The following is a 19,330-nucleotide window of genomic DNA, read 5'->3' as shown; positions in this document are numbered from 1 at the left end:
TCTCCAATGCATGAAAGTGAAAAAGTGAAAGTGAAGTCGAGCAGTCCTATCTGACTCTTAGTGACCCCATGGACTGCAGCCTACCAGGCTCCTCCATCCATGGGATTTTCCAGGCAAGAGTACTGGAGTGGGGTGCCATTGCCTTCTCCGGTCCTTCACTACCCTGTATAAACTAGCAACTCCCACTCCAACACTCTGTATCATCCTTGCTCAGCTTCATCACCATCTAACATATATGTTCTATTTCTTGTCTGTCCTCTTATCCTAGACTATAAGGTCTGTGAAGGCAGGGATTTGACATTTATTAATCACTATACTGGGCTTCTCAGGTAGCATTAGTGGTAAATAACTCTTGCCAGTGCAGGAGACATAAGAGATGTGTGTTCAATCCTGAGGTTGGGTTGATCCCCTGGAAAAGGGGCATGGCAACCCACTCCAGTATTCTTGCCTGGAGAATTGTATGGACAGAGGAGCCTGGCGGGCTACAGTCCATGGGGTTGCAGAGTTGGACATGACTGAAGCAACTTAGCAGGCACACAAAACCACTATACTATCCCCGTGTAAGACAGTTTCTGGCACATATTAATAGTAGAGGCTTAATTAATATTTTGAATGAATAAAGATGTAACTGGTAGAATTTTTAGTTTGGATCTCCTTGGTATTTGTTTCTACAAGCCAGACTACTCTTCCCCCAAACTGATATTTTTTCCTTCAACCAGATACCATTTGGAAAAAAAATCTCAGCCTTCTCTCAAACCTGTTGGATAAATTCTATGCACCTTAGGGACGAGCCTTGAATTTTCCAATTACCTCAGACATCTAGGGAATTACTTATCATGAAGAAGCTGGTTGTGTTACATCATTTTCCCCCATGTGTCTTTTTTTTTTTTTGGCTGCACTAGGTCCTTTGTGGCACATGGAGGCTTTTCTCTAGTTGTGGGGTGTGGGCTTCTTGTTCCCATGTGGGGACTTCTCTACTTGTGGAGCATGGGCTCTAGATTGTGGGGGCTCAGTAGTGCAGCACACAGGCTTAGTTGCCCTGTCACATGTGGGATCTCAGTTCCCTGACCAGGGATCAAACCCACATCCCCTTCATTAGAAGGCTGATTCTTAACCATGGGACTTCCAGGGAAGTCCCCACCATATGTCTTTTAGTGAATCAGATTTCAGAACTAAGAAAGAAAAAGTTTATCATTTATTTCAGTTGGAAAAAGATTTTGGTCACTGGACAACTATACTGTAGATGAACTGTTATTACGAGAGAAAATTAAGGCATCTGCTGCTAAGTCACTTCAGTCGTGTCCAACTCTGTGCAACCCCATAGACAGCAGCCCACCAGGCTTCCCCGTCCCTGGGATTCTCCAGGCAAGAAAACTGGAGTGGGTTGCCATTTCCTTCTCCAGTGCATGAAAGTGAAAAGTGAAAGTGAAGTCGTTCAGTCATATCCGACTCTTAGCGACCACATGGACTGCAGCCTACCAGGCTCCTCCGTCCATGGCATTTTCCAGGCAAGAGTACTGGAGTGGGGTGCCATTGCCTTCTCCGATTAAGGTGTCTAGGTCTGGCAAATGGCCTACCTAGCTTTTAAGCAGTATCAATGGTAACAGACTATTTTGAGGGGCTCAAAATCACTGCAGATGGTGACTTCAGCCATGAAATTAGAAGATGCTTACTCCTTGGAAGGAAAGTTATGACCAACGTAGATAGCATATTCAAAAGCAGAGACATTACTTTGGCAACAAAGGTCCATCTAGTCAAGGCTATGGTTTTTCCAGTGGTCATGTATGGATGTGAGAGTTGGACTGTGAAGAAAGCTGAGCGCCGAAGAATTGATGCTTTTGAACTGTGGTGTTGGAGAAAACTGTTGAGAGTCCCTTGGACTGCAAGGAGATCCAACCAGTCCATCCTAAAGGATATCAGTCCTGGGTGTTCATTGGAAGGACTGATGCTGAAGCTGAAACTCCAGTACTTTGGCCACTCATGCGAAGAGCTTTCCCTGCATCAGGGAAAGATTGAAGGCAGGAGAAGGGAACCACAGAGGATGAGATGGTTGGATGGCATCACCGACTCAATAGGCATGAGTTTGAGTAAACTCCGGGAGTTGGTGATGGACAGGGAGGCCTGGTGTGCTGCAGTTCATGGGGTCACAAAGAGTCGGACACGGCTGAGCGACTAAACTGAACTGAACTGAATGGTAACAGTTCCATTACAAATATTTACAAAATTTGTGCAGGTGTTGGAGGGGAGGGAGAGGCTATTTTTAGTCTGTGCTACAATTGAGTTGAAATCCAGCTGAAAGACTTGGCAAAGTAAGACTGGTCAGCAGAGCCCAAGATTCCAAGGTGAGGACAAGAAGAATTTTCAGGATTTAAGAACTGTCCCCAGTGTAACCAAGTGCTTCAGAAATCACCTCTGAGTTGACAGCACGGAAGCATCAAGGTACAGCATTATGATGTAAGCTGTATCTCTGGTGTTACAGGTAGGAAAAAGAGAGCCACAGATGACAGCCTCTGTCCCCTGGGATGGTGTAACAGGATAAACATCCGGGTTGTCGTGGATAACATACGTACACACAAACCTGCCAGTCTACCCATTCTCTAATCTCTAAAATGTAGTGGTCACTCAGCTTTACTCCAGAGGAAGTACACCTATGAGTTAGGTTTGTCTCAATTAAGAGGTGGCTGGGTGAAGCGAATGCTAATTAAAAGTATAATATAGGAAGAGGCGTTTCACTCTTTTTGCTTTATTAGCTTCTGTGTGTGTGTGTGCTGAGTCACTTCAGTCGTGTCCGACTCTTTGTGACCCTGTGTACTGCAGCCTGCCAGGCTCCTCTGTCCTGGGATTCTCCAGGCAAGAATACTGGAAAGGGTTGCCATGCCCTGCTCCAGGGGATCTTCTCAACCTAGGGATCAAACCCACATCTCTTGCATCTCCTACATCGGCAGCCAGATTCTTTACCACTAGTACCACTTGAGAACCCCATTATTAACTTCTATATGATTTCAATTCCTTCACCACTTCCTCAAAGAAGTCCTTCTTAACTAGCTTCAAGCCCTGCTCTAAGTCCTCCCAGCTATGTGGACCTCCAGACTGTAGCACTCATTGCCACAGCCACTTCACAGTCATACATGATCTGATTAATGCCCATCTCCCCTAATAAGGCTGGAAGCCTCAGAAGGACAGATTGTTTTTCAGTTTTGCTCACCCTTATACAGGCTTCCCTGGTAGCTCAGCTGGTAAAGAACCTGCCTGCAATGCAGGAGACCCCAATTTGATTCTTGATTCAGGAAGATCCCCTGGAGAAGGGATGGGCTACCCACTTCAGTAGTCTTGGGCTTCCCTTGTGGCTCAGCTGGTAAAGAATCTGCCTGCAATGCTGGAGATCTGGGTTCGATCCCTGGGTTGGGAAGATCCCCTGGAGAAGAACAGCTACCCTCTCCAGTATTCTGGCCTGGAGAATTCCATGGACTGTATAGTCCATAGGGTAGCAAAGAGTTGGACATGACTGAGCAACTTTCACTTAGTGCTCAGAAGTGCCTGGCATTTAATGTTTTTAAATTAATGTATGAATAATCAAGCGCTTCTCCAGTGGTTCAGTGGTAAAGAATCCACCTGCAATGCAGGAGACACAGGAAATGTGGGTTTGATCCCTGGGTCAGGAAGATTTCCTACAGGAGGGCATGGCAACCCACTCTAGTATTCTTGCCTGAAGAATCCCATGGACAGAGGGGACTGGCAGGCTACAGTCCATAGGGTCTCAAAGAGTAGGACACAATCAAAGAGACTAAGCATGGATGCACATGAATAATCAAACAACAAAAGTTTTTACTTCTACATCTACTTCTGCTTCTTTGACATTGAAGTGCCTAAAGCCTTTGACTCTGTGGATCACAACAAACTGTGGAAAATTCTTCAAGAGATGGGAATACCAGACCACCTTACCTGCACCCTGAGAAACCTGTATGCAGCTCAAGAAGCAACAGTTAGAACTGGACATGGAACAACAGACTGATCCCAAAAGGATCAGAGGAAGGAGTATGTCAAAGCTATATATTATCACCCTGCTTATTTAACTTATATGCAAAGTATATCATGCAAAAATGCTAGGCTGGATGAAGCACAAGCTGGAATCAAGACTGCCGGGAGAAATATCAATAATTTCAAACATGCAAATGACACCACGCTTATGGCAGAAAGCGAAGAGGAACTAAAGAGCCTCTTTGATGAAGGTGAAACAAGAGAGTGAAAAAGTTGGCTTAAAACTCAATATTCAAAAAACAAAGACCATGGCATCTGGTCCCATCACTGCATGGCAAACAGACGGGGAAACAATGGAAATGGTGACAAACTTTATTATCTTGGGCTCCAAAATTACTGCAGATGGTGACTGCAACCATGAAATTAAGACGCTCGCTCCTTGGAAGAAAAGCTATGACCAGACAGCATATTAAACCTAGACAGCATATTAAAAAGTAGAGACATTACTTTGCTGACAAAGGTCCATAAAGTCAAAGCTATGGTTTTTCCAGTAGTCACGTATGGATGTGAGAGTTGGACCATAAAGAAGGCTGAGTACTGAAGAACTGATACTTTTGAACGGTGGTGCTGGAGAAGACTCTTTCGAGTCCCTTGGACTGCAAGGAGATCAAACCAGCCAATCCTACAGAATCAACCCTGATTCTGAATATTCATTGGAAGGACTGATGCTGAAGCTGAAGCTCCAGTACTTGGGCCACCTGATTCAAAAAGCCGACTCATTAGAAAAGACCCTGATGCTGGGAAACATTGAAGGCAGGACGACGAGATGTTTGGATGTCATCACCGACTCGATGGACTTGAGTTTGAGCAAGCTCCGGGAAATGGTGAAGGACACTGAGTGACTGAACAACAAAAACGTATCTTCCCATCCTTCCCTTCATACGTAATCTCTACTACATGCAGAGTTAGCCAAGGATTCTAGGTACAAAGGACGTGAGCTAATGAAGACATGGTCTCCCGTTTCCCCCTAGGGGTTAGAGCAGGAGCCTTCGACCTTTTTGGCGCCAGGGACTGGTTTCATAGAAGACAATTTTTCGATGGACCAGGGATGGGGGATTGTTTCCGGATGATACAAGTGCATTACATTTATAGTGCACTTTATTTCTATTATTATTAAATTAACTCCATTTCAGATCATTAGGAATTAGATCCCAGAAGCTGGGGATCCCCGGATTCTTTCATTTCCATTCCTGTCCCCTGGCTACTGATTGAGTGGTTCTTTGTATGTAACCTTCGCTAATTGCATCGCTATCTATGAAAACATTTTATTCTAGGCTGTATGCCTACAATTTCTAAATTCCTATTGTTATCCTCTTTGTGCTTGAAGGTATGCCTTTTAATTCTTTCTGGCTTTTTCTAAAGCTAGATAGTGCATAGCAAATAGCAGCACAACATCCCACTCTATAAACCCAAATTCTCTCAAGGCATTATGGTAGATACCAAGATTATAGGCAAACAGGGGTCACACTGCGCAATGGCATTTCCATGACCATCCTGTTAGTGAAGGAGAATCTGGCTTCACCACTGAGCCCTGCTGAAAGCCATTAATACTTCACCAGGCAAGACAATGGGAGAGAGGAAAGAACCCAGTAATCATATGCAGACATTTCAAATCACATCCCTGATTGCTAGAAGGGGTTGTGCCCCAGAAGGACATCATCCTATTGTGTTCATAATAACTGAGTGGCGACAGGAGTCCTAGGGAAGGTTTTCAAGGGCCCAGGTTCCATCTAGCCATGGCATGCACAATGCCCCTTTTTTGATTAATACTGCCAAAGAGAAGTCAAACTATAAACTCTGAGGGCAACTCTTTCATATAAAAATACCTTGTAAGCTGGGTGCTCGACAGTGTTGCACTTTGGAGACAGATGTTCACCATCTGGCTCTTTCAGCTGCACCCCCGCTTCTATTTTATTCTCATATTCCAATACCTGGTCCCACAGCAATAACACTAGCATTTGGATAGCATGTCATGCTTAATAAAGCATTTATTACCCCATTTTGTCCTTGCCTAAGTCTGGTGAGGTAGGCAGGGAGATGTAAAAGGAAAATCCAACAGTTACGGTGTCACGTAAAGGAAGGTTGCTTGACACTGGCAGAACTCATAGGGCAGCAGGTCAATTAAGTTGTTACGTTGTGAGACACTGCCCACTGCCTGTGGGTGCAGACCCACCTTGTCACGCCCTGACCTTAAGAAACTGACTCACAGTAACTAAAATGAATGTGAGCCTGAGACGGATTCCAGAATGCTACTTATAATTCATGAGACACTGCCAGCCCAGGGCTAAGATTTCAGGATGCACATCTGGTAATGACAGTGGCTCCCATCCTTGCTGTATACACCTCACATCAATTGCATCTCCCTGTTACACCAAGACAAAGCTGGGAGGCTTTGCCAGTTTAGAATCTGAACGGTGAAAGCTAGAGAAACTGTTTGAGATACCAGAAGGAATCTTAGAGTAGATTCCATCAGTCAGTGGGCTCTGAATATCTGAAGAGTGTACATTACAATCCCTGCATCCATCTTCAGACTAAAAGCAAGCATACTTGAACCTCAAAGTTAACACTGCCTCTCTCCTAAACAGGGCTTCACAGGTGGCTCAGCGGTAAAGAATCTGCCTGCCAATGCAGGAGATGTGTGAGTTTTATCCCTGGATTGAGAAGATCCCCTGGAGGAGGAAATGGCAACCGACTCCAGCATTCTTGCCTGGAGAATTCCATGGACACAGGTGTTAAAGCCACCCGTTCCGGGAAACAAACTCACTCTGAAGGACAATGCAGATAGTGGAGTGCAGTTTATTACACCAGCGGGCCCAAGGCAGAGTCTCCTCTTAGCCAAGGACCCTGATCAGCCCACCACCCCAATTTCCTTGAGACTTACACAAAACAGAGGAAGGGTAAATACAATCATAATAACCCCATCATTCATGCGTTAGGTGTTCAAACAGTTAATAATCAATAAGCCTGCGGTTACATCCCAATAGATACAGAAAGGGTTTATGACCTGTCCGGAGGCAGGGGTGATTAGAGTATGTTTTCTCTTAGGCAATGAGTAACCTGGATGTGATCTTCAAGATTCCCCTGTCCAGAGGGGGTCTTATCCTTCTATTGTAGTTTCCATAGGCACTAAGCACAGAGTTCAGAGTCCATTGGAGAGGTGCCCGAGCATGATCAGCATGAACAGGCCTAAGATGGGGTCCAGCTCTGTTTCCTCCTTCACAGGAGCCTGGTGGGTTACTGTCCAGAGTTGGACATGACTCTGTGGGGTTACTCGGTGGGTTACTCTGTGGGGTCACAGAGTCAGACATGACTGAGCACACACACACACTCTCCTAAACAGTGCCCGGAAAGGACACTGATAGTGTTGATTTAATGTGCCTTCAATTGACATGACCCACCTGTCGTGTCAAATGGGTATAGTGTGTGTATGTATGTTGTTAAAATCCCTGTGGAGCAGTGAGTGTATGTCAATCCTCACACCTCACAGACGGAAAGAACTGAGGTGCCTGGGGAATCTGCAACTAGCTAAACACCAGACAGTCAGCAAATGTTCCTACCAGCCTGGGAGCCAGGGCTTCTCAGGTGACATTCCCTTTAACCTGGTGTGTGGAACATACAACCAAACTCTCGGAGGGTAATCTTACATCTTCTATTTCCTGATTTTATCAGGGACCTCACTGTAGCTGCTGAAGTTCTAAAAACAATGCCCACCACAGTCACAGAGACCAAAGTGTGGAGAAGGGAATGATTTCTTCAAGGCTACACCCCCAGCTAAGGTGAACCCGAACTCTTTCCCCCAGGCCACCTATCTCTACCTTTGCGGCCTTTAGACTATGTCCTTAGAGGGCACCTTTGCTTAAAAAGGCCCCAGGGCCTCAGTCCACACTGTGACTGGCCTAAACACAGGGCTTTGTCATGTAATCCTAACTCAAAAGAGGGCAACAATTCTAGCGAAGAAGAAATACAACTCTCTTCAGCAGAAATTTGCAGAGTAAGTGCTTTGAAAATGACTGCCAACAGGAAGAAGGGAATCTGAATAGTTCCCCAAAGGGAAATTCTCAAAGAGTTTGTATTAGGATACAAACTGCTATATAAACAATCCCCAAATCTCATAGCTAAAAAAAAAAACTATTTCTTGATTAGGTCATAGTCCGACGTGGGTGAGCTGGGATGGGAAGGGAGGCACTGGAAGCCTGTGTTCCGCTGTCATTCAGGAGCGGAGGCTTACCAGTCTACCGAAGGGTCCATGGCCAACAGCAGATTAAAAACCTCTGATCTAGTGGCTCCACAGTTCTCTAGGGCCCTGCAGTTGTCCATCAGTTCCTTTGTATTCAGCGGGCCAACAAGAAAAGAAACAGCACAAAGAATCATATGCAAAGTTTTAGAAGGGCAGATAAATGACTTACACATCGCTTCTCTCCACATTCCACTGGACTTAGAACTGCGTAATACGACCCATGTAACTGCAGTGAAGAATAGGAAATGTAGTCTCTGGTAGTGGGGAGGAAAAGGGACATGGGGGTTAGTGGACACAAAGCATTATCTCTGCTACACGTCAAACACATATTTAGTGGATTATGCCAATGATAATACAAATACTATATGGTTCAGTAATCCTGACTATAACAATGAGACTAAGTGCTTCTATACCACAAATGTGTAAAACTACAAATACTATAAAAATACAAATGTTAAACTACATGACACAAATACTACATGACAACAACACAAAATGATATAACAACATAAATGATGTGATATCAAATTCTAAATGATACAATAATACAAATACTACCCAACCACGTATTAGGTAGGAACCCACTTCTGCTCAGCCTATACAGAGATGGTTACTATAAAACTCTTAGAGGAAACACAGGCAGAACACTCTTTTGACATAAGCACTAGGATCTTTTTTGACCCACCTGCTAGAGTAATGAAAACAAAAACAAAAATCAACAATTGGGATCTAATTAAACTTAAAAGCTTTTGCACAGCAAAGGAAACCATAAACAAGATGAAAAGACAACCCCCAGAATGGGAGAAAAATATTTGCAAACAAAGCAATGGACCAAGGATTAATCTCCAATACACACAAACTGCTCATGCAGCTCAACATCAAAGAAAAAAAGACAAACAACCCAATCAAACTCTGGGTAGAAGACCTAAATAGATATTTCTCCAAAGAAGATCTAGAGATGGCCAACAACACAAGAAAAGATGCTCAACATCGCTCATTATAAGAGAAATGCAAATCAAAACTATAACAAGGTATCACCTCATACCTGTCAGAAAGAAAGGCCATCATTAAAAAATCTACAAACAATAAATGCTGGAGAGGGTGTGGAGAAAAGGGGGCTCTCTTGCACTGTTGGTGGGAATGTAAATTGAGACAGTCACTATGGAGAACAGTATGGGGGTACCTTAAAAAACTAAAAATAGAACTACTGTACGACCCAGCAATCCTACTTTCCATATACCCAGAGAAAACCATAATTCAAAAAGATACATGCACACCAGTGTCTATTGCTTCCATGTCCTGGCTATTTACAACAGCAGAGCCAAGACATGGAAGCAACCTAAACGTCCATCAATAGAGGAATGGATAAAGAAGATGTGATGCATGTATACAATGGAATATTAGCCATAAAAAGGAACAAAACTGAGTCATTGGAGAGATGTATACAATGGAATATTAGCCATAAAAAGGAACAAAACTGTAGTCATTTGGACCTAGAGACTGTCAAAATAATGTAAGTCAAAAAGAGAAAAACAAATATTGTATATTAATGTGTATATGTGGAATCTAGAAAAATGGTCTAGAAGAGATGGTTATAGGAGCAGCCTTGTTGGTAGGAACTGAAGAGATGGGAGGGAGTCTGTGTTAGAAAAGGCAGTAACACCGGGTCCCCATCAGCTGAGAAGAAAAAGGCACAGAGGGCTTTTTAAGTGTTTCCTGAAGCTTAGGTACAACTCTCCCAGGGCTGTTTATCCAAAGTACTTTATTGGTTTTATTTAATACACTGATTGGTTAACTAGCTGGTTAACATGATAATTCATCCTCGCTTGGAGAAGGGCATCAGGCTTGAAGGTGAAACTGAAAGCCAAGGAGAGCTCAAAGGACCAGGGTCAAGTCGCTCCCCGCAGATCCTAGTGCAAACCAACCGTGGCGCTATTCTGCGCCCGAGAAACAGGAAGTTAGATGCCAAAAAGGACTTTGAGGTCAGCCAAGGAGAGCTTGGTGACAAATTCTTCAGATCCTGATAGAATCTGTTTGGCTAAATCTTTCTTTTTTTCTTGGAGTTGCAAGATCTTCTCTTCTACTGTTTCCTCACAAACAAATCTGAAAAACAGACAAGCAAACAATCAAAACCCCAAAGCAGCATATCTCAAGAAATATTCAAACTCTATGTATGCTTAGTTTTTAAAGGAGATTTCTTCCTCTATTTTTCCTTAGGTTTGATTAATAACTCTATGTTTAGGAAACCTAAACAACTTAGACTAAATATATACATGCGTTTAAAGTGATCTGAACTCAGACTGGCTTTTTATTTCTTTTCAAAGCTGAGATAATTGAGAAACGCCAGAATCACAAGAGATATGTGCCTAGTCACTCAGTCATGTCCGATTTTCTGACCCCATGAACTGCAGCCTGACGGGCTCCTCTGCCCTTGAGAATTCTCCAGGCTAGAATACTGGAGTGGGTTGCCATGCTCTCCTCAAGGGGATCTTGCCAACCTAGGGATCGAATCCAGGTCTCCTGCATTGCAGGCGGATTCTTTACCAACTGAGCCACTAGGGAATATGCCAACCCCAAAAAATAAAAATTGTAGAGATCCACCTTTCACACAAAAAGCTCCATCTTGGCAAGTTCAGAAGGTGTAAAGCTATCAGGCTTCTGCTAGAAATATGTGTACTGGTTAAAGTACAGAGTGTCTTCTTTCATGGCTAATTCACACTGAAAACAGGTTTGACCAGTTGAGGAAATGCCACTGTTGTCCTTTCTTCACTCATTCAATAAGAACTGATGGAGATTCACTGTATGCCACGCACCATGCTAGGTATAGGAACATAAGAGACGAACATGCTCGTGCAGTCAGAGGACACAAGATAAGGACGTGAAAACAAACAGCAAGAATAATGACAGGCCCTGGGAACTGCTCTAATGGAAATATGTCCACTGTACAAGACGAGTGAAAGGAAATCTGTCTGGGCTATTCAGGGACGACCCCATTGACGAGTTAATTCTTCATGTGACTTGTAGGATGAGCAAGGGTTTGCCAGATGGAACAATGGGCAGGGCATCCCAGGGAATGGGAACATGTATAAAACCATGGCTAACATGTGCAGCAACATGGATGGATCTAGAGATTATCGTACTAAACCAGAAAGAGACAAATACCACATGATATCACTTATATGTGGAGCCTAGAATACGACAGAAATGAACATATCTATGAAACAGAAACAGACTCACAGGTACAGAGAACAGACTTTGGTTGCCAAGGAGGGTGGGGGTGGAGGAGGGACGGTGAAACAGAACTCACAGGTACAGAGAACAAGCTTTGGCTGCGAAGGAGGGTGGGGGCGGAGGAGGGACGGCTTGGGAGTTTGGGGTTAGCAGAGGCAAACTATTCTATGATGGATAAACAGCAAAGTCCTACTGTATAGCACAGGGAATTATATTCAGTGTCCTGTGATAAACCATAAGGGAAACTGTAAAAAAGAATATATATAACTGCCACTTTTGCTATACAGCAGAAATTAACAAACACTGTAAATCAACCGTATGTCAATAAAATTAAAAATAACAACAAAGAAAAAACAGAATGAATGGAATAGAGAAATTGTCCAACTCTTTGCGATGCTATGGACTATAGCCCACCAGGCTTCCCTGTCCATGGAACCCTCCAGGCAAGAATACTGGAGTGGGTCATTCCCTTCTCCAGGAGGTCTTCCTGACCCAAGGATCGAAGTCAGGTCTCCTGCATCATAGGCAGATTCTTTACCATCTGAGCCTCAAAGGAAGCAGGAGTATGATTACATGTTTAAGCTATAAAGTAACCACTTACATTTAGAAAAAAAGAAACAAAACCTTTGCCGAGTTTTGGAACATGGTATGCTTGGGGAGGTCATTCAATCTGGCCAGGGCAAAAGGCAAACACTACGCTGTACTACAACGTGGTGGGGGCAGGATCATGAGTGACCATTCCTGTGATGCTAAGAGACTTAAGAGTTGAAAGAAGGAAATGGCAGTGGATGGGAAGAAAGGGATGGTTATAAGAAACATCTAGGAAATAAAATGAATGGACATGGTTTGTGAAAAGTAAGAAGATGGAGTCTGGTTTTGGCTCCATGATTAGATAAACAGAGGCACTATTCACAAAGATAAGGAATTCAGAAGAATCAACAGATACAGGGAAGTAGGGAGAAGCCATCTCAGCGTGTGATACTGTGAGTCCCTGGAGCATGTAACTGTACTTGCTACATGGGGACTCCCCACTTTTGTTGTCTGTTTAGTTGTGAAGTCGTATCTGACTTTGCAACCTCATGGACTACATTCTGCCAGGCTCCTCTGTCCATGGTATTTCCCAGGCAAGAATACTGGAATGGGTTGCCATTACCTTCTTCAGGGGATCTTTCCAACCCAGGGATCGAACCCAGGTCTCCTGCATTGCAGGAGAGTTCTTTACCACTAAGCTACCTGGGAAGCCTAATAGGTATTCATTTTTTTGAGTTGAATGAGATAAATCCATGAGTAAATGAATAATGGGTACGGATGTGGACACTTGGATTCATATATTTTGTGGGGATTTGGATATCTGGGCCTGAAGGTTAGGAGACCTTGGAACTGATGGTATAGATTTTGGACTTGCTGGAGTAGATAGGATTATTGAGAGGTGCATATAAAGTAAGCTGAGAAGACAGCTAAAGACAGAACAACTGACACAACTGCTGTACTTGGCACATTCTGAAATTCATTGGTGCCCCTTAGCAAGAGCAGCTTCAGTGACGTGACAGGGGTGAAAGCCAGTTCATACAGGTTGAGGAATGAATGGGAAATAAGTAAAGACAGACAATGATTTCTAATTCTTCAAGAAACTTGGCCATGAAGATGAAGGAAAGCAGTCCATATCTGGGCTGGATTGCACTGTTAAGGCAGGTTCTAACATTGTTTTTAAAAAGAGGAGGGTCTCACGTAGAGGGACATTCTACAAAATAACTGCCCTGTGCATTTTAAAAATGTCACTGTCAGAAAACACAAAGAAAGACTGAAGTGTTGTTCCAGATTAAAGGGGACAAGAGAGTCAGGAGAATTGAATGCGATGCAGGACCTTTTGCTGGTAAGGACATCACTGGAAAAAGTGGCAAAATTGAATAAGGTCCATAGATCAGATGATAGTATTGTATCATTGTTAACATCCTGGTTTTGATAACTTTATTGTGATTATGTAAGAGATGTCATTTTTAGAAAGTGCCTATTTTAGTATTTAGAGGTAAAGGAACATCATGTCTGCAACTTACTGTCAAATGGTCCAGAAAAAAGCTTACACACACACACACACACACACACACACACCACAAATGTCACAGCAGTCAGGAATTTTTTGGTATTATTCTTACAATCGAGAACTCTGGGGTATTTTTGTAAGAATTCTTACATTCTTTCCTATGTCTGAAGTTATGTCAAAATAAAAGCGAAAGAAAGAGAAAGAGAGAGAGAGAGGAGGGTCCTTTCATGGGCAGCCTTGACTGAGATAAGGCTCATCACTGTACTTAAGTTTTCTTCTGCAGGGACCAGCTCCAAAGTTACTCCCAAATTGCTTGAATTCCCCTCCTGACCATGAGTGCCAAGGAGGATGAGCCCCACAAAAACCATCAGTACAGTGACCACCAAATACTTTACATTCTGTTTAAACACTACCCAAGAAAGATTTTCACAGGAGCAGATCTTGGCCCCAGGAGACCTTTACATACTTACTTATGTATGACGACATCTTTTTGCTGCCCTACTCGGTAGATTCGGTCACAAGCTTGATCTTCAAGTGATGGATTCCTGTGAGAAGACAGGGTTTGAGCTCAGGGGAACTGACATCCTCGACAAGGGGCGGGCAAATCCCACAGGCCAAATCCAGCCTGCAGTCTGTCTCTGTATGGCTCTTGAGTTTGAAATAGTTGTTACATTTTTAAAGGTTGGTAAAAAAAAAAAAATCAAAACCAAAATCCACAAAAAAGAATATGTGACAGAGACCTATGTATCTGCAAAGCCTAAACTATTTATAGAAAAAGTTGGTAGATCTCTGTTCTAGTCTATGTGGGGCTTGGAGACTCCCAGATGTCTTCTTGACCTCTCATGAGAAACTGGGCTCAGATTTGCCTCCAATAGGAACTCTTAGCACCACCATCAGCTGAAAACTATAGGTAACAGAGGCTAAAGTGATGCTCAAATCCAATCATTAACTAGCTGGATGACTCTGGGCAAGTCATCTAACCATAACCTAAAAGGCTTGGGAATGGGAGGACTGGCAAATGATCATTAATGCCTTTATCTTTTTTAAGATTTTTTTTTTAACTGTGGACCACTTTTAAAGTCTATATTGAACTTACTACAATACTGTTTGCTTTATGTTTTGGTTTTTTAGCTGCAAGGCTTATGGGATTTTAGCTCCCCAACCAGGGATTGAACCCACACCCCCTACGATGGAAGACAAAATCTTTTAACTACTGGACCATCAGGAAAGTCCCCTCTAATGCCTTTTTCAACTTTTAACTTTCTATGATTCAAATAAGGAGACTTAATTTGTTTCCTTCTTTCTAGATTCTCCTTTTCAATTCCAAACTAGTTTCTCATCTTACCTCTTTAAAAACTTGAATAACATTTCTCCAATTCAGAAACCAGCATGATTCCAATTCTGCTTTCCTCATGTATGGGGGTGGGAGGGGTCCCAAGTAAGACCTAAACACATTCTCCAGGAAGATAACAACAGGTGGGCCTGTCTGTGCCCATCTGGGCTGCCTGGAGAACAAATGACAATCCCTGGCAACGGTGCCTGGTGCAGCAATCCCTAACTGGCATGACTGAAAAAGCAAAACTGGGACAGATTATGATACTTTCTCCTAGCAACACATGATCATTTGCTTCATATCTAGGAAGGATGCTGCTATGCTCCTGGTGTTGACACTATGAGCGATGAGTCCAAGACTACGTGTTAAGCATGTATCTAACATAATTAGAAAATTTCTTTGCCTTTTCCTTTAGGAGTAATGGTTCTCCTTCTTTGCCAATGCTGAGATATCCTTGGACGTGAACAAGTATGTCTGAAATACAGTATTTTGAAGAGATAAAACTCTTCGTTGAGTGAAGTAGCTCTTAGCCATGAGAAAAAGCCCTACTCCCAGTTTCCATGGAAACAGACATTAGGTTAACAATAAAGTGAACAAACTATTTTAAATAGTCATTTGAATCCTGCCTTGCTCAGGAATACAGGGCCATCAACTCAGCCTACACCATTTTGATCTGTATCTATACACACATATGCACAGAGGCAGCTCCACAATACGAAAGGAACACACTCATTATGAGGTCAGGTTTTACTGCCCCTCTGGTCTCCCTGCAATGCAGGGACAACTCAAGAAAAATCCATAACTGTTACCAGTGCATGTCCAGAAGAAAAAGATGGTTTCCTCCAGTCAGGTTTAGACCGACACCTCCAGCCAAGAGAGAAATTAGCATAACCTTCAAAAGGAAGCACACCATTCACTTTACACAGATTCGGTCTCATAAAGCATCTCTCCTCCTGTTACAGGTTCAATACCAAGACCAACACAAATAAGCAACATGTTCTTATCAAATTTCCTTCTGCAGTCATAAAGGCACTGTTTCAAAACTTTGAGATGCTATTTTCCCTGCCTCACCTTTGAGAAGATTCTCATTTAACCTTGTTTTGGTGAGTCAATCTCAAGACATTAATTGCGTGCCCGCCAAATATATGAATACTACCATTTAGAGGACTGCGGCTGGTCGGTTCAATACACTTTCCATCAACCAGATACTGTCTAATCCACCAGTCCCCCACCACTGCTATGACTCTCCTGCCTATCACTCAACTGCTGTTTGGTCGCTCAGTCATGTCTGACTCTTTGTGACCCACAAAGAGGACTCTAGCCCACCAGGCTCCTCTGTCCATGGGATTTCCCAGGCAAGAATACTGGAGTGGGTAGCCATTCCCTTCTCCAATGAATCTTGCCAACCCAGGGATCAACCCCAAGTCTCCCCCTTGGCAGGCAGATTCTTTACCACTGAGCCACGAGGGAAGCCCTAAATTCCCATCATCCATAATTAGATGTCTTTGAGAGGAGAGTGAAAAAATTGGCTTAAAACTCAACATTCAGAAAACTAAGATCGTGGCATCGCGTCCCATCCCTTTATGGCAAATAGATGGAAGCAGTGAGAGACTTTATTTTTGGGGGCTCCAAAATCACTGCAGATGGTGACTGCAAGCCATGAAATTAAAAGACGCTTACTCCCTGGAAGAAAAGCTATGACAAACCTAGACAGCATATCAAAAAGCAGACATTACTTTGCCAACAAAGGTCCATCTACTCAAAGCTATGGTTTTTCCAGTAGTCATGTATAGATATGAGAGTTGGACTATAAAGAAAACTGACCACTGAAGAATTGATCCTTTTGAACTGTGGTGTTGGAGAAGACTCTTGAGAGTCCCATGGACTGCAAGGAGATCCAACCAGTCCATCCTAAAGGAAACCAGTCCTGAATATTCATTGGAAGGACTGATGCTGAAGCTGAAACTCCCATACTTTGGCCACCTGATGCGAAGAGCTGACTCACTGGAAAAGACCCCAATGCTGGGAATGATTGAAAGTGGGAGGAGAAGGGGACGACAGAGGATGAGACGGTTGGATGGCATCACCAACTCAATGGATATGAGTTTGAGTAAGCTCCAGGAGTTGGTGATGGACAGGGAAGACTGACATGCTGCAGTCCATGGGGTCACAAAGAGTCAGTCAAGACTGAGTGACTGAACTGAACTGACTGTTCTCCCACTTCCCTCCATCTTTCCTCATATCAAGATCCCAAACATCCTTCCAGGCTTGCCTTTTCCACAAAGAGTTTCTTGATCCTAACCAGTTCTGTCCTTACTCTCTTTAACCTTCATATTTTATTCTCTTAGAGTATTTTCACACTTTAATATGTACCCCTGATAAATGTCAAAAGAATCAAAAATACCTGGAGGGATCAAAGCTATGAATATTTTTCAAATGATCTATGTTAAAATTTTCTGTGTAATCGCGAACAATCTGCTCTTAATTACAGAACTCAGCTGTGATCAGCTCGTACCTGAGGGCCCCGGGGGCTGTTAAATGCCTCTACCAAGTCCATTCTCTGTTTAGGGTTGACAGAGCCATCGATGGTGGCATAAGTAAATCCACATCTCTTAAGATGCAAGGCTACAACCTTCAGCATGCTGGTCCACTGAGAGACAATGACACTGGAAGAAAGGAGAAAACAGAAAACCAACGCAGATGAAACAAACTCATCTGCAGGGCTTCAACACCTGCTGTCCATACGACTCAGTTATCAAATGTGGAAGAAGGAAAGCCTTCTGATACCTAAGGGTACACACTTAGGTGACATAAGATTATAATGCTCCCAGGTATTTCTATATCTAGTCTGCAACTTATCTTGTGTGAAATGAAGTCAGAACAAAGTGGTGGTGAAACTCAAGTGACGGCCGCAGCCTCCGATTATTTGGGGGCCTAGTTCTCATCTACAGGAGGTCTGTCCTCCTGCAGAAAAGGAGGACAGGCCCCTCCCCTTGCCAGTCAGAACCATAAGCCTCTAGGGCTTCTCTGTTCCCCCCATGCTGTGCTTTAATTAGAGTTTTACATGTTTAGATCAAATCTTTCTGATCTACAAATGCAGCGAGTAACACAGAGTAAAGTAAAACAAACAATGACTGAACCTCCTGCATCCCCGCCCCTAGCTCAGCAACATGCCCAGCACTGTGGAGGCTCCCAGTCTGACCACACCCCTCTCCCTCCATCTCCCTCTGTGATTGTCTTGCTTTGTTTAAGATGCTTCTTCTCTGCTCTTAAACACCTCTTCAGATGCTCAGCTTACTTAGATCCTCCAAGGATTGCCTTTGCAACCAGTGTCAGAAATATTTAAATTAGAAATCTCAGGGAATTTGTGCTGTAACCTCAGTACTTTCTGCTGAGTGTGACTCAAGGTCCTTGATATAAAAAGCTAAGATTTGTAACCATTCACAATATCCAATTTTCTTGCATAATTACAAGCAACACTTGGATAATGACATAACACACTTACCTCTTTTGGGACCCTGAATTTCTTCGGACTGCCTCCAATTCTGCCAACAGAGATGAAATCTGGGAAAAGGTTGAATTAACATAAGTAGGTTTAAGCAAATTTGCTTTTCTCCATTTTCTCTCCCCTGAATGAAGGAATCAATGTCCCCCAGGGCCTCTCGGCTTTAAGTATTACTCCTCTCTGGTTCCCTCTCCTCTCTGCAGCCAGAGGACTATTTCCAAAATGCCACTTTCTTATTTTCTTTCGCTGACTGAAGAACCTCCAGTGGCCTCCCACAGAGAATAAAGCCCAAGCTCCTTACAATGACCTCCCAGATTCTCACTTCCTCTCACATCTCCAGCCTTATCCCTCATTACACCCAAATGATGCTTGGGTGATACCAACATTCTCCCTCCACTGAGCCGTGCTTTGTCTCATCTTTGTCCATTCTGTTCCCTCTGCTTAGAACAGCCTTCAGTTCAGTTCAGTTCAGTCCAGTCACTCAGTCATGTCCGACTCTTTGCGACCCCATGAATCGCAGCACGCCAGGCCTCCCTGTCCATCACCAACTCCCGGAGTTCACTCAGACTCACGTCCATCGAGTCAGTGATGCCATCCAGCCATCTCATCCTTTGTCGTCCCCTTCTCCTCCTGCCCCCAATCCCCCCAAGCATCAGAGTCTTTTCCAGTGAGTCAACTCTTCGCATGAGGTGGCCAAAGTACTGGAGTTTCAGCTTTAGCATCATTCCTTCCAAAGAAAGCCCAGGGCTGATCTCCTTCAGAATGGATTGGTTGGACCTCCTTGCAGTCCAAGGGACTCTCAAGAGTCTTCTCCTACACCACAGTTCAAAAGCATCAATTCTTCGGCGCTCAGCCTTCTTCACAGTCCAACTCTCACATCCATACATGACCACAGGAAAAACCATAGCCTTGACTAGATGGACCTTTGTTGCCAAAGTAATGTCT

General features: G+C 43.5%; 1 protein-coding gene across 3 annotated transcripts in view; it reads right to left on the bottom strand.

Moving 5' to 3' along the window:
* Positions 1 to 10,020: 10,020 nt before the first annotated feature.
* Positions 10,021 to 19,330, bottom strand: part of TTF2 (transcription termination factor 2) — a 52,986-nt gene continuing 43,676 nt past the window's right edge. For all 3 annotated transcript variants that reach the window (XM_086392074.1, XM_086392075.1, XM_086392073.1), the window contains 5 exons: positions 18,386 to 18,444; positions 17,396 to 17,546; positions 15,690 to 15,772; positions 14,018 to 14,092; positions 10,021 to 10,378 (listed from right to left, as the gene is read on the bottom strand). In XM_086392074.1, coding sequence (XP_086248200.1) covers positions 10,234 to 10,378; positions 14,018 to 14,092; positions 15,690 to 15,772; positions 17,396 to 17,546; positions 18,386 to 18,444 — 513 coding nt within the window. In that variant the 3' untranslated portion in view covers positions 10,021 to 10,233. The remainder of the gene's footprint in view (positions 10,379 to 14,017; positions 14,093 to 15,689; positions 15,773 to 17,395; positions 17,547 to 18,385; positions 18,445 to 19,330) is intronic.

This window comes from Bos grunniens, chromosome 3 (assembly GCF_055505025.1).
Source record: "Bos grunniens cultivar Pamir isolate PY7600 chromosome 3, Bosgru_T2T1.0, whole genome shotgun sequence".
In the NCBI taxonomy this organism is placed as follows: Eukaryota; Metazoa; Chordata; class Mammalia; order Artiodactyla; family Bovidae; genus Bos; species Bos grunniens.
The sequence above is the reverse complement of the archived record's forward strand: the minus strand, read 5'-3'. Positions and strand labels throughout refer to the sequence as shown.